At 39.2% G+C, this 14,343-nt stretch overlaps 1 protein-coding gene across 10 annotated transcripts in view; it reads right to left on the bottom strand.

Annotated features, from left to right (window-relative positions):
- The window catches only part of kcnip4a (potassium voltage-gated channel interacting protein 4a), a 161,441-nt gene that overhangs the window by 20,390 nt on the left and 126,708 nt on the right, over positions 1–14,343 (bottom strand). The window contains exon 1 of one of the 10 annotated variants that reach the window (XM_007559960.2): positions 9,172–9,731. The exons of the other annotated variants lie outside the window; for them this stretch is intronic. Coding sequence (XP_007560022.1) covers positions 9,172–9,283 — 112 coding nt within the window. The 5' untranslated portion in view covers positions 9,284–9,731. Of the gene's footprint in view, positions 1–9,171; positions 9,732–14,343 lie in introns of those variants that run through there. 10 annotated transcript variants of the gene reach the window in all.

The raw sequence follows: 14,343 nt of genomic DNA, 5'->3' as shown, positions 1-14,343 counted from the left end.
ATTGCAGCTGGGAGGGACTGCGCAGAGCAGAGTTGGCTGCCAGTGAGTGCTTTTGGACGTCAATTTTGAAAAGGCTGCAATTTTTGTTAGCAGCTTAACTTCTGAACAATTGTTTTCCTTGCTGCCCCCCCCAACTTTAGGAACTATAACAACTGTAACAACTGGTGAATAATCAGATCTAAGTAATCAGATTACTAGTTGAAGCATGCAAAAAGCTGGTGAGAGATTATAGGAAACGTCTGATTGCTGCAATACCAAAATAATATAAATATATTTTTGCTTCTTACCAAGAGTATATATTAATTATTGGTATACGACTTGCATTAATGTGTAAATATTTTTTTTTCAAGCGTGATATGCACTTTACAACTTTTAAAGATTTCTGTATCATTTCCTATAAGAAATAAACATCTTGAATAAAAACATATTTTTAGTTTGCAGGGATAAGAATAATTTTAATTTAGATGTTCCTGTCTGGGACTATTGAGGCAATGTGCTACAGTAGCCATTTTCAGCCTATTTAAAAAAAATAAATAAACTTAAAAAACTCAATTTGCTTTAAAAACATGTTCTTTGATTAATATATCAAGTATGAATAATTATTTTATCTAAATAGTTCTCATTCTTCCTTTTTCACCTGCAAACTCTCAGTTACACATTATTAAAGTCAAAATCATAAAGTTTCTTCCTGACAAAGTCACTGCAGTTGCAAAGTCAAGTGAATATCAAAATTCTACATTTTTTTGATCAATGCTGAGTAATTGGCTTCAAAGCAGCTACTTGGTTTGGTCCAACATGTTTCACATTAAATCAGAACAACAAAATATAATAAAATGATCTGATTGCATGATATTTTAGGGTTGAAGCTAATGAAGCAGTCGTCGATAGATTTTCGATTTTTAATTTAGACTCCGCCATCTCTCTAAAGGTCAACTCGGCATTGGCGATAGCTTCCGCAGGAAGCCATGTTGTCAAATGATGAGATGCACGAATGCAGAGGCAGAACCATCTGGTCCAATTAATTCTAGCTGAATCACCAACAGCCTTCAGACAGGAGCTCAGGAAAAAAAAAATATCAGAATTTACTCAAAATGCTGTTTTCTTTTTCAGTAAAAAAAAAAGAGGGGTGAGGGAGGGGGAATGTGACAGACACTTGGCAGCTTGCAATTAGTTGATATTCAACCAGAGGCAGCTGATGAGTCTGGCAACCTGCACTGACAGAATTGTCTCTTTGTGATATCAAAGTGACCTGAAGGTCCGATGTTTCCCGGGCGCCACGGGCACAAACGATCTCAATGATGTGCGCTAAAACGGGAAGGATTTATTTATTTTTTTTGCCTTTTTGTTCACATAAAGCCTCTGTCAACACCCGGCATTTTCTCGCAGATGATCCCTCGGCTTCAGGCATTAAACATAATAAGGGGGAAATCTAATGATTACATAAATCCTGCTTACGCTTGTAGATGAACCAGAAAGACGGAAGTAATGTGACAATTAAAATGTTTTCTGTGCCGGTAATGCAAAGCTATGTCATAAAATGCATCAGCCCAGTACAAATCTGTCTAACGTAATGGGGGGTGTTTAAAAATGTGAGTGCAGGTGAAGCATTGTGGCAAAGCTGGATCCTTCTGATCTTGCTTACAGTCAGAAGATAAAACAGCAGTGACAGACGGTCCTGAAATGTAATAAATTCCTCTATCGCTGTGCAAAATACTTTCTTGCACTGCGAGATAAATGACAGCCAAACATCCAGAACACCAGAGATGACAACAGCAGACACGACACTTTGGCTTTTTGGAGCAGCACATTCATTCGTGGTGATATGAGGAAAAAGTAATTTGAACACAGCGAGGAGCTGCTTAATAAGAAAGCCTGATTTCAAGATCAGATAAATCAGACAACCCAAGGAGGAGGAGGAAGATACAGATATGCCATTTGTTCACATTTGGTGGGCCAGAAAAAAATAAAATAAAATCCCTAAACAAATAAGCCTCAGAGACTGCAGTCTGGTAAAGCGAAATATCATTGCTTTTATTTAATAAAAAACAACCTCAGAATAAAATGGTTATTCGTCTGACTGACGGATCAAAAGGAATGGAAAGCAGAGTCTCTGGTTTGTACTGAAACCAATCAAATCGAGAAAATCACAGAGATCACAAATGTAAGTGCAGAATTTTGCTAAAAGACACATTTACTTATCTTAGGACACAGCATTTTCTTCCTTGCCATCTATAGACAGAGATGATATGAAAGGCAAATTTTATAACTTAGAGTGTGGGAACACTGGAAAGAGGCAATGACCACCACTTATTTCCTGGTTCTGTGTCCCCAGAGTTGAATGTGTTTTGGTACAACATGTGCATGTCAACCACAGAACAAAAATCAATGGACGATGGTTGAAGATTAGTGTCTTTATCCACAGTGAAACAAACATACAAGCCGAAAGGTCAAATAAAGAGGAATAAGCTGGTTCTGCAGCAGCAGCATAAAAAGCCAGTTTGCAGTTTGCAATTGAAATCAAGTATTAAAATCTACATTTCTGAGACAAAATTCAGATGTTTGGCCATCACTACATTTTGGATGCCTTGGAATGTCATCCAAACTCACAGCACCATGTTATATGGATGTTTTGATGCAAGAAATACTGGAGCATTTCACAACATGAGGAGTAAAAAACATTATGTGGAAATAATTGGGAAAATTTTCAGAAAATCACGGACCAATCCTGCAAAGATAAGTGGTTATAGGAAATAGACGGCCGGAGGTCTTCAGCTGCTGTTTCTTTTCTTTTGTTTTTATCCACTGAAGACATTGGCATTCATCTAAAATATCACAGCAATTCCTCTTTTGACTAACTGTTGAGTTGTATAGTTGTAATAATAGTTTTTGGTGTCCAAAGCGTTGATGATTAGTCGCATTCTTCTGAGCACACAAATTTGGAAACTTTCAAAATTACATTTCTAAGGCCTATGGAAGGCATTAAGACAAAAATGCAATCATTTATTCTCAGATGTGTGAGACTAACTTTACTGAAGAGTAGTCTAGAGACTAGGCTTCGAGGTTCCTCATGAGAAAGCGTGGACACTTATGCTGGCCATAATGACACACCGTCAGAGGTGTGTCATTATTTCTTGGTGTTTCAGGGAAAAGAACAGTCTATGATTTTAATTGCAATAATTTGTCACGTTGAAGTGCTTCAAGTAATAGTCTGTCGCTGAACAACCTCTCAACAGGTACAGTGGGGAAGGTTCTTTGCCCTTTACACAATTATTTCCGAGACTGAAAGAAAGGACATCACTGGAAGACGTTTAATCCAACGTGCGTTTAGCGCTTTCAATACAAAACCGATTTATAAAGAAAGAGGCATTCTGTCTGATTTACTTTCAGGCAGGTCATCATTGGTCCAGAGGCTGAGAATAAACCTTTCCACGCACTTAAGTGCCTTTTACTTTGACAGGACAGAACAGCGTTTACGCTTCATTAAAAACTGCTTGAGATCCCCCCAAAAAAACGTCCTTCGGGACATCACGTCGATTTTTTACCAAAAGACACAAATTGCATTCAGAGTGGCACAATGCAGCTTCCATGTGGAAAATCTCAACTCAAAAATCTCCAAAAGCAAAACTAAAATGCCTTGATGGTGAATTGTCCTCTATTACGCGTTTGACAGTGAGGCTTTTAAATTGTCACTGCTGTTGTGAAGAAAAGGTGCGAGATGACAGCTTGATTTATGCTCTGCAACACCAGCCAATACCACTGCAATTGTCCTCTCTCTCTTTTTTTATGGTTATCACTTGTAGAACTTGCCAAAAGTAGAAAATTAGCATTTTGATTAGCTGATAAAACTTTAATTACATCAGATTACTAAGTTAATATCCATCCACTTTTTTTCACGTCAGATTTCATGACATTTCTTAGTTCACGTCGTTACACGACGTGGGCTGCAAAATACCGGCCCATCCAGACAAAAACACAGATCATAATCAGCAGTAAGGTGGGCCAATGATTACTGACTGCATTATGCATGAGAACCCATGTTCTCGGTTTAATATGGAGAATATTCTTGCTTGATTCATGTGGCAACATGGTTATTCATATCGCCACGTAATTAACACCACGGGCATCTTAAGTGATGATCCTGGTTGTGGAGACTTGGAAGCTAACCATCAGATCCGTTATAAGGTGGTAAAAGGTTAGATTGGTTTCTCTTTCTCTTTAAGACCACAATCATCTTCTTCATCTACACCTGCTGCATGAGGTATGAATTCAGCTCAACTTAAACTTCAAAACCAATATCACGTTTAATAACTCCAGATTGTGCTTTAAATGCAATGGCATATATATATATATATATATATATATATATGTGGCAGTCAGCCTGAGAGGCCAAGATCAAAACAAACCTATCATCTTAAATCAATTCCATTTGGAAAAGTTTAAGAGCACTTTTTGCGAATGCAGTTTCATCAACTTTTAATCCATATTCGTGTTTGACTGGGAAGATCTTTACAGTAAGTGTTTGGCCTTCTCGGGCTCTCTGTTGGCTCCGTCCATTTCGAAAAGCGAAGCTGGAAATCGAATGTATAAAAAACACAAAGTTATCACACGTGTTGTTTAATATTGCTTCATGGCGATATATATATATATAGAACATGTATTCATAGGGATCCTGCACTATATGAACAACCCATTGTCATAAGCCCACTTGCTGAAGCAACCTATTCTTAGAAATTCAAATATTTCTTATGTAGTCACTGGGACGAGAACTAAATCTTTAAAGACAAGCCCGGGATTCTGCGATCTTCCACATTAGATAATTGGCTCTGATGCATCTCAAATTCCTCCCCTATCGGAACATATTATAGTTGATGTTCTAATCAAAACCGATTGCTCAAATGATGATGTCCCATCTTCTCTTTCCTGACCTAAACTGACGGGTCTCTTCCTTTCAATTTGCTTTTTTTCTTTCCATGTCCTTCATGTGTCTAAAGACTCCAGAGGGACCGGCCAGCCAGGACGCTCAGACAAAGGTCAAGTCGCTCCTCTAAATAGGCATCCTGGAAAATAGCCTAAGGGTAATCGAGCTTGTCGAAAAATCTTTAAACGGATTGGCTCGTTGGTGAACATTTGCAGGTTGTAAGAGAGCTGCTTGCAAAAAAAAAACAACAACAAAAAAACAAAAAAAAGAAAACTCCATCTTAAACTCAATTACCTGTTTCCAAGTCTTTTATTAAGCAAGATGTGTTGCCAAGATAAACATCCCCAGTTAGGTTTGATGGATGAATGGTGAATACAAACAACTGAAATATTAAAAGCAAACTCAACTTACTCGACTGCAATGATTAAAGCTCGACTCGAAACAATCGCATAAAAATGCAGCAACTGCACTTAACAAAATGAAAAAATGTGCCTCTGATGTTTTATTGTGCTCGGTCTTAAATCTATCACACGTTGCTTAGTTTTAACAATATTAAACTGAACATGAACAGCGTGATGATCACGGTGGGTTACTGTGTTTGAGACAAAGCAAAGAGCAACTGCAGGGCGTGCTATCAGGAAGATCTGATCATCTGTGACATACACGTCAGACCTGCTTGATCACGGTAAATACCAGCAAACAGCAGCAAAAAAGACCATTCAGTCTCGTCGCATTTAGGCTTTTAAACTAGACTGAACGCTTAAAAAGTAAATGGTACAAACAGATTAAAATTTCTGGTCATAGAAAGTCTGTTGCAAGTCCAGAATGACAATTTTCATCATCTGTATCCAAACGGCAAAGATAACATGGATTCAAAAACTGTGTTGACAGTTTGTCTTTTTTTTTTTTTTTCTTCTTCGGGTTATTTTCATTTCCTTCTTCTCTGACTTGAGTAAACAGAAAAAGTAGCCATGAATGCAGGTATGCATTCCATAATCCATAAAGTAGGTTATAGTACTCCTGGTGATAATGTATATGGTGTTTATTGTGTCGCCAAATGGCACTAAAGACTCAGAAGAAAACAGAAGAACAAAGCTTGTGTATAAGCAAGAGATCTCACTGTGACGTGTTTGCTCTTTACTCAGTGAAGCTACTTGCTTTCTAGATAAAGTATCCAGAAATTTTACTCAAGTAAAGAGACACAGTAAAAGTACTCCTAGAGGTACATTGTGTTACTTTTCTCCACGTCTCACCCACTCAAGCGCAAACAGGATAGACTGTCTCTAAACATGTTAGAAAAATGAAGTAAATGGTAGCCAGCAAAAAAACAACAACAACAAAAAAAAAAACATTCAGGTATTATTTTCCACACCACGTTAAGGAAAACCGAGCTGCAATTACTTCTTAACACCATTCTCGAGGCAGACAGCAGGAGCATAAACACTTTTGCTGCTTGTATTTACAGTTGAACGCTTTGGTGAGTGCAGAGTCTGATGCAACGACCTTGTTAAGGTTCTGAGAGAATAAAAGCAAGTCAGTGAAAGGGAGAGGCTGATGATAAACTTCCTTTCCAGTCTTTGCAGCAGAACAGAGGAAAATCCCTGCTGGAATTTCAATGTGCTTATCTGCTCTGACTCGGTTTTTACAAAGCGTACAGTTTCACTTTGCAGCCGACTGACGCTGTACAGTAATCTGAGCAATGTAAAAACACATGGGGGGCATGCTTTTCAGCCTGCTGCCTCTGTGCTGTTGCCGTTTCAAATCTGAAGCCCAGCTGTGGAACCCCCCAAAACATGTACTCCGCAGAGTCTTTTCACGTACTATCTTCGTCCCCCCAGACGCCCCTATGGAGCTGCTCAGGTGGCCAAGAGTGGAGAGACGCGATCGTACTGGGCAGCGTCCAGCTGTGCACACATCGCTCGGTGTGAATGCCAAGCAGAGCATGCATTTTCAATGTAACTGTGTCCATAGGGGATTGAATAAAAAATAACAAAAAAGGTATTAAAACTCTAAGGTATGACACGAGGTAATGGTTGCCACAAATCTTGGACTTACGGGTAAGTGAAGCACATAAACAATTGTGCTTAAAACTAACCGTAGATGTAACTGATGGAAGTATGAATTCTGCTCTTCAGCACAAAATCCTGCAGTACAATGTCTTCTTGACCTTCTGGTTAGGAGTATTTCAGTCATGAAGCAGGATGAAGCTCCAGATCAGACCAACAAGTCCAACATGGAGCAACCCCAAGAGGTTTTTCCATGTCCTAGTCAAAGTTCAAGCTTAAATTCCATTAAGATGCTGTGTTGTGACTTTAACGGGGCAGTCAGGCTCAGAAAACCATCAGTGCGACTCAAAACAAGAGTGTGCTAAAAAACAATTTAGCAATTTAAAGAAAAAAAAAAAAACTTCTTTAAATTGTGAAACTCTGACTTCAAAATACTCGCTACGCTTCAAACACTTAAGGGAGACCATAAAAGCAAAATCAAGATTTCAGGCTTGTGGTGCTGTAAAGAAAAACCGAGCATGTGTAAATGATCAACAAAGTTAAAATGTCTGCAAAATAAATGTGTCACAGTGAACTAGCATTTTCCATTTTACCGTATTTAACATCCATGTTGGCAGGTCAGTCCTGTCATTACATAAAACCTATTAGAGAAATTCAACAACATGAGGATGTAGTCAAGAGTTTGACAAACTGAATATACCTCAATATTTCAAATCACATCAGGACTTCAGAATTAAAATATGTTCTCCAGAAGATTAGTCATTGCAACTTCATGCACAAAAACGTAGCCATAATACTAAGAAAATCAAAATGTCCATCACATGTGATGTTTAGTTATCCCAGTTACTGACACAACTAAGTAAGCAGCGTTAAAATAAATTAATCTTTTTCTAAAGATGCATGAGCTGTAAAGATGTGGATAATGTGTTATTTTAATTTTAATATGTGCATTTAATGGAGAATGATACTGTGATAAAAAAAAAATATTGTTTTTACAAAATAACTGGCACCACAGTTTCTATAAGGTACATATAATAAATGCTGAAACTTAAATTTCCTTTAAAGAGTAGATAAGTTTGAACAAAATGATAAAAATATTTTATCTTTTAATGGAGTGATGAGACAAAATGACCAGAAGTTTTGTTTTTTTTGTAAATTCTTTAAAAAGAAAATTACCTACAATAAAATAAAGTCCCATTTTAAATATGCATAAAAGAGCCATTTAAAGAAATATAAATATCATCAATGTCCCATTTTCATGCCACTGATTTACTTGCAGCTTCCAGTCTCAGAAACAAAGTAGTAAGATTATATTTTTAAGCACTGTTGGCTTGATTTTTTATCACACTTCCTATTAAATCACCTTAAGACCGTCGTTATCAAACAGATCTGTGATGTCACACTCAAAACTATTCACCTCACAGTGAAAAATCATTTCAGCCTCGTTTTAAATCCCATTCCTCGTCTTTCACTCTCTCCCTTTCCATTCCACAGCCAGTTTTCTTTCTCCAGACGACATGATTGGAAACGCATGCAGACATCAATACCCAAGCCGTCTGCTTGACAAGCTCCACGATTTCAGGGACTTTCTGAAAGTAATGAGACTTTGGGACACGTGTGTGAAAAACGGATCGCGTCGACAGGGCGAAACAGAAAGCAGGGAGGGAGGCTTCGTGTCATGCGTTAGCTCCCCTGCAGAAGTCTATAAGTTGGGAAAGCAATTCGTATCTGCTTAATGAAGCATATAGAAGGAGTTTCCATGAAATGCCTTTCCTTTCGAAACGGCTCCATGACAACACTCGGCTCGGGTCACAAAAGCTTTTTTCCTGCTTCACGTTTTCCTGTTTGCTTATCTGCTTTCAGAATAAAGATGCTGCAGCATTTGATGCATTATTCTAATTAGACGAAGCTAAAACATGTTTATTGAGAAGTTCTGCTTTTGAAAAGTTTGCAAAGTGTTTTTTTTTTTTTTAAAGGTTAAAAATTAGGCAATTCTCAAGAGTTTGGTTCTACAGGATAACTTCTCACCTCAAGCCACATTATAAGCTCAAAGAAAGCAGGATTTTTGACACATTTTCTGATTTAATATTAAAATAAAAGCTTCCTATGAATCTGGCATATTTTTCGGGGAATTAAAAAAAAAACAAACAAACCCTACAACTTAAGGAAACACACAATAAGCGTTTACATTCGTCTCTATCTTTCTCCTTCAGTCCCTTGTTCTTGCCCTCATCCTCTGAGTCTTACCCTCTGAGAAGCTGATGAGCCCCAAGATGTGCAGGAGCTTGATGGAGGCGAACACCAGCACCACGATGCCCACCGTCTGCAGCCCCTCTGTCTCCCAGATGGCGCTCAGCATCGCTCCACCCTCCGTCCACTCCGGGCCACCATACCCCGACCCAAACCCGGAGCCCGAGCCGGTCTCTTCCCCTTCCGAGGCGTCGCCAGGACCAGGACCAGGACCAGCACTCCCACCCGGTCCTGCACTCCAGTTCCCCTGCACCCACTCCAGCGCTGCCCCAGCCTGCGAGCACCGGCCGGGCGAGTCCCAGCACCCTCCTTCTACCCCTCCGCTCCCTAAATCCAGTCTGAGGGTCAGGTTGAGCCGAGCCCACTCCCTTCCGGTTAAGAGCCAGGCGAGAAGAATCGTAAACTCATGAAGAAGTCGGTTAAAACTTAGAATAGATGACCTTAAAAGTCCCCGTCTCCCCCCCTCAAATGAGAGAAGTGGCAGCTGTGTAAAAGGAGGACAGAGGAAAATCTGGCTCCTCTCTGACAGTTTATGGCTTTCTGCTGCTCCTCCACGCGAACACCCTGCCTCTCTGCGATGTAAAGGGGAGGGAAGAAGAGAGGGAGTGGATTTGAGCGAGGGAGCGGTGAAGGGAGGGCAGCGGCAAGAGGCGCTCTGCAAGAACTTCTCCATGGAAGTGCTTAAATTAACTTCAACTGCAGCTCCTGAAATATGAAAGGGAGCCCAGAAAGTGTCACAAGATTATAATACCGCCGTTGACTACTGTGCTGTTTAGCAATATTAATAAATCAAGTAAATGGTGAGCTTCTGTGGCTGCAGAAAGGACTGTGGAGGCAGAAAACGGGGAACAAAAAGATGAAAGTGAGCACGGTAATTGCATCCGAACAAACAGACCGTTCTGAAAAGCGGGCATGTTAATCAATCATGCGCAGCTCACTTCCAACAGTTGAGAACACAACGTTTTTGTCAGCTCGTTTAAAAAGAAAGCTCAAAGTAAGCGCAAACAAACACATTTAAAAATGAAGTATTTTTTAAAAAGTGCATATTTGGGGAAAAAAAAAAAAATGTCCGAGGCGAGTCAGAACGTGTCTGCTTAAACGGATTTCATTAAAACAGTTGATTTAACTTGAAGTCCACCTGCATGAAGCAGACAGAAAAAGAAAACCGGACACAGAAAGAGAGAAAGCGACTGATTTATGTGATTAGTATTTGGCAGCAAAGGAGAGAAAATACTACCATCTGCTGGCCTTCTCCAGAGAGTCTGTTTTCTCCTAATCCACAGTGATTTCTCTACAAGTGCATATTAATAAATGAGAATATTCCATAAAAGGTAATGTAATTTAAGGATTCTGTTAAAAAGGCAAAAAAAAAAACAAAAAAAAGTCCAACATGGCATCACATACACACACAAAGTGACACATTTCAAGCCAGTCTTCCTGTTACTTCTGATGTTGATGACTTAATTCTGCACAAAACCCAAAATGCAGGTTGTCAGCAATTTGAATATTAGACGAGGGCAATAATAAGGAATTTTAAAACAGAAATGCTATGATCTAACATCAATCAATCAGAAGGAAGACGTCTGACTCAGCAGACAGTCGATGACGGCGTCCATCGACTGTCTGGTCAATGGCCGGTCTATTACTCCTCGTTTACTTCACAAGGAGGAATAGACAAAAGAAAGGCCGTTGCTAAAGAAGCTCACAGTGTTCAAGCATATTAGAGGGAAGTTTAGTGGAAGGAAAAACAATCTTGGTAGGAGAAGTTGAAGAAGCAACAGGGAGAACTTCAGAGCGGATATGACTGTGAAGTTCAACCCCACTCACAAGGAACGGACTGCAGAGCTGTGAGAGCCACAGTGTGAGGGCTCCAACTGTGTTAAACCTCTCCGGAACCTGAGACAGTATAAGTATCTTACATAAGCAAACCAAAAACAAAAAAATTACATGTACAAAAAAAAAAATCAAAGTTAACAGCAACTTGAAATTTTTAACTTTTTATTTATATTTCAATGTACTGCAATGCACCGTTTCTAAAAGTATCTAAAACATACTTTTGAACTTTTTTTTAAAAAAATGTTTTGTGAGTAAAATAAGTAGCACTTGATGGCTGGAACAACATTATGTCTGCACTCTATTTGATTATTTTGACTGCTCTGCTTTCCTAGCCTTGCTTGAGTCACACATTACTGTTGTAAAATGCAAAAAGAAGGAAAGAAAGAACAAGACTCCCAGCTTAACTGCAATCATCACTGCAGAATATTATGTTGCCTCCCTGAAAGGAATCGTAACTCACCGCTTACTCAATTGCTCTGTGATAAATGACGCACGGATGGAAAAGCTAACAAACACGTCTCTTCTTTACATTCAGGGGCCCAGACCTGGTCTACGCTCCAAACCACATCACACAAAGGAACGCAAGACAGGTGGGATTCTGCTTTTCTTTGATCAAATATTTTTCACTTTAGAATAAAAGAAAACGTAAAGAAATGCACAGGATAGTGCAGAAAACACTTGAACTGTAACATTTTCTGGGTGCAGCCTATCTAACACTGGGGCTTAAAACTACTTTAAAAGACTTTCTCCCTGCTAGTTGTTGCAGGTAGAAGTAGTCTGACTCCTATGCTGGATGGAAAAGCAGTAAGAAAATTTAGATTTAAGTATTTTTCCGCTGTGCAAATACATGTGATTATCCAGTCCAACACTGTACAATTTTCAAGTGTTTGAAATGCTTTGTTAGTTTTACAAAAGGCAGCTGTCCTTTGTTTTGGGTCAGCAGAGGTCTTCACCTCAGAACTTTTGCCATCAACTTACAACAAATAGTTCATTTAGAAAGGGGGAGGGGAGGGGTCTGCAATCACATCCAGCCAAGTTGTTTTGAAAAGCTTATTAAAATGTCACACAAAAAGGTTGCATTTTATGTTAAATAATCAGTTATTATGACATTTAAGTATGACAATTTAAAACTCATCACATCAGAATGATTAGACTGATGAAACCTTGAACTTTCCCTGCAATCAAACCACACTCAAGTCCAACATGTTTCCATTTGTTGGGCAAGTCCTTTATCTTAGACACACAGCAGCAGCCTCAGTCACAAAAAACCAACATAACTTACTATTCTGCTTTTCATGGCAGGTAGAAACCAATTTGAAGCGATTTCCACATTCTTCTGAACAAATTGCTCCTCTGTGGTGAACAGAGGGTACATTAAATGCAATAAATACTGGGAACTACTGTTTATCACCGTTTTCTTGCAAACATTGTTTCTTCTGCACGGTTTTGAAAACTGCGGCAAGCAAGGAAAACAGCAGAAAATTGAGATAAAATCTAAATTGAGCAGGATTAGCTTTATACCTACCTTTACTTGCGGCTGTAATAAACTGTAGCGTTTAACTCCCAGTATTATTTTGTTCTATACAGCCACTAAATGTGGAAACTAAGTACCACCAAACAGCTCAATTTCCATAATTTGACAGGTTTTATCTGCCCTGTAGCTTAGAGCCACACTCAGTGAAAAAAAAATTATTCCAGGAAAAATAAAGTGGCTCTCATTAAAACCCATCATCAATCAAAGCGACGGCAGTGTGCCGGACGAGCAGAGATGAGGTCGCCTCGTTGTTTACACATCAGCTTAAGCTCAAAGTTTGATATAATTAGGTGGCACCTGTAGGGGGTTTGCTCAGGCATGCAAAGCAGCAGTAAGCATTCAGTCTGTTTTTTTTTTTTCCCTAACGCAAAATAAATGAGGTTGTCATACTTACAGAGGTGGCGCCTATGAGGGGGTTGGCAATTATGTGTTGTGAAACAGAGCAACCCTCGGTGAAGCGGCATGGGCAATCAGGCATGGAGTGCCGTGGGGTGACTGAAACCACTGAGTTATTTGTGGGGCTCACGCCGACAATTGTCTCTCTGGACATAAAAATGTAATGTTTGTCTCTTTACCCTTTTTATGCTAAAACAGTAGATGGGACGAAAACCTGAACATGGATGACTCGACTGATTTCAGCTCATTCTATTCGCTGTGGTTCACTTTCCGCTTCTAGGAACCACTCTCTCGGGACCCTGAGCTGGTCCTCACACATGGACAAAGCTTGGAAGAAGACTGTTCATCTTGTGGCAAATCAAGAAGCACAACATTTCACAGATGCTGCTGGTCGTCTTCTACACTGCCATTATTCAGTTTGTCCTGTGTTTGTCCAAACAAGGACAGGTCCACTCCAAACTGCGACAAATAATAAGGTGTCCAAAGAGGGCAGACCTTCCCTCCATCCGGGACCGATACAGATTTGGGGTCAGGAAAAGAGAAGCTGAAACCTCTGTAGATCCCACACATTCTGGACACTAATTATTTAGACTTTTGCCAACAAGTCAGCGCTACAGAGAGCCGTTCGCAGAAACTAGCAGCCAAAGATTGTGTTTCTTCCCCAAAACTGTCTCTTGGATAAATACTTCACAGCCTTAGTCATCAGCTGCTCTGCTGTGAAACAAAAATAATCAATCCTAACCTGCATTGATCTGTTTTTTTTTTAATCCTGCATCTTATTTCCTCTTAAACTTATATATTTAGACATAATGTCTATAAGTTGCAAATGTGTGAAACTGTAGTCAAATGTTTTGTTTTTGGCCAATCACCAAACAACAATAACTTTGGTTCTTATTCCGATTTATTAAATGTCATCCAAGATTTTGTTACAAAGCTAAAAGAGTTGACTTTGCTTTAAGCCGTCACTTGCTCCTTATACATTACCCAATAAGTTTTGTGCGTTATGTTATTCAGCTGAGCTGCCTCTTGCATAGTTCATTGTGCCCTTCTTTTAAACCTCAAACTGTAACAGATGTCTCATAATTCAAGCTCGGGTGGGTAGCAAACAAATGGGCTCTGCTGTTTTCATCATCATTTGATTGCTACAGGAGGATCCTTCCCCCCCCCCACAGCATCTACAACTTCTTAAAACAAATTCGTAATGTGAGTTATAGCAACATTTAAATTCCTTCTGGGATTAATAAAGTATTTCTAAAATAAATTTAATTGAATTCATATAATTCTGTGTAGGGCTGAAACGATTCCTCGAATGATTCGAGTACCTCGATTACTAAAATATTTGTTTACAACAGCCCTAATTCTGTGTCAAAATGAGTCCTGACCAGGATTGTCAATTTATTAGG

The sequence above is a fragment of the Poecilia formosa genome, unplaced genomic scaffold, assembly GCF_000485575.1.
Source record: "Poecilia formosa unplaced genomic scaffold, Poecilia_formosa-5.1.2 Scaffold111, whole genome shotgun sequence".
Lineage (NCBI taxonomy): Eukaryota > Metazoa > Chordata > Actinopteri > Cyprinodontiformes > Poeciliidae > Poecilia > Poecilia formosa.
This window is presented reverse-complemented; position numbering and strand designations above follow the sequence as displayed.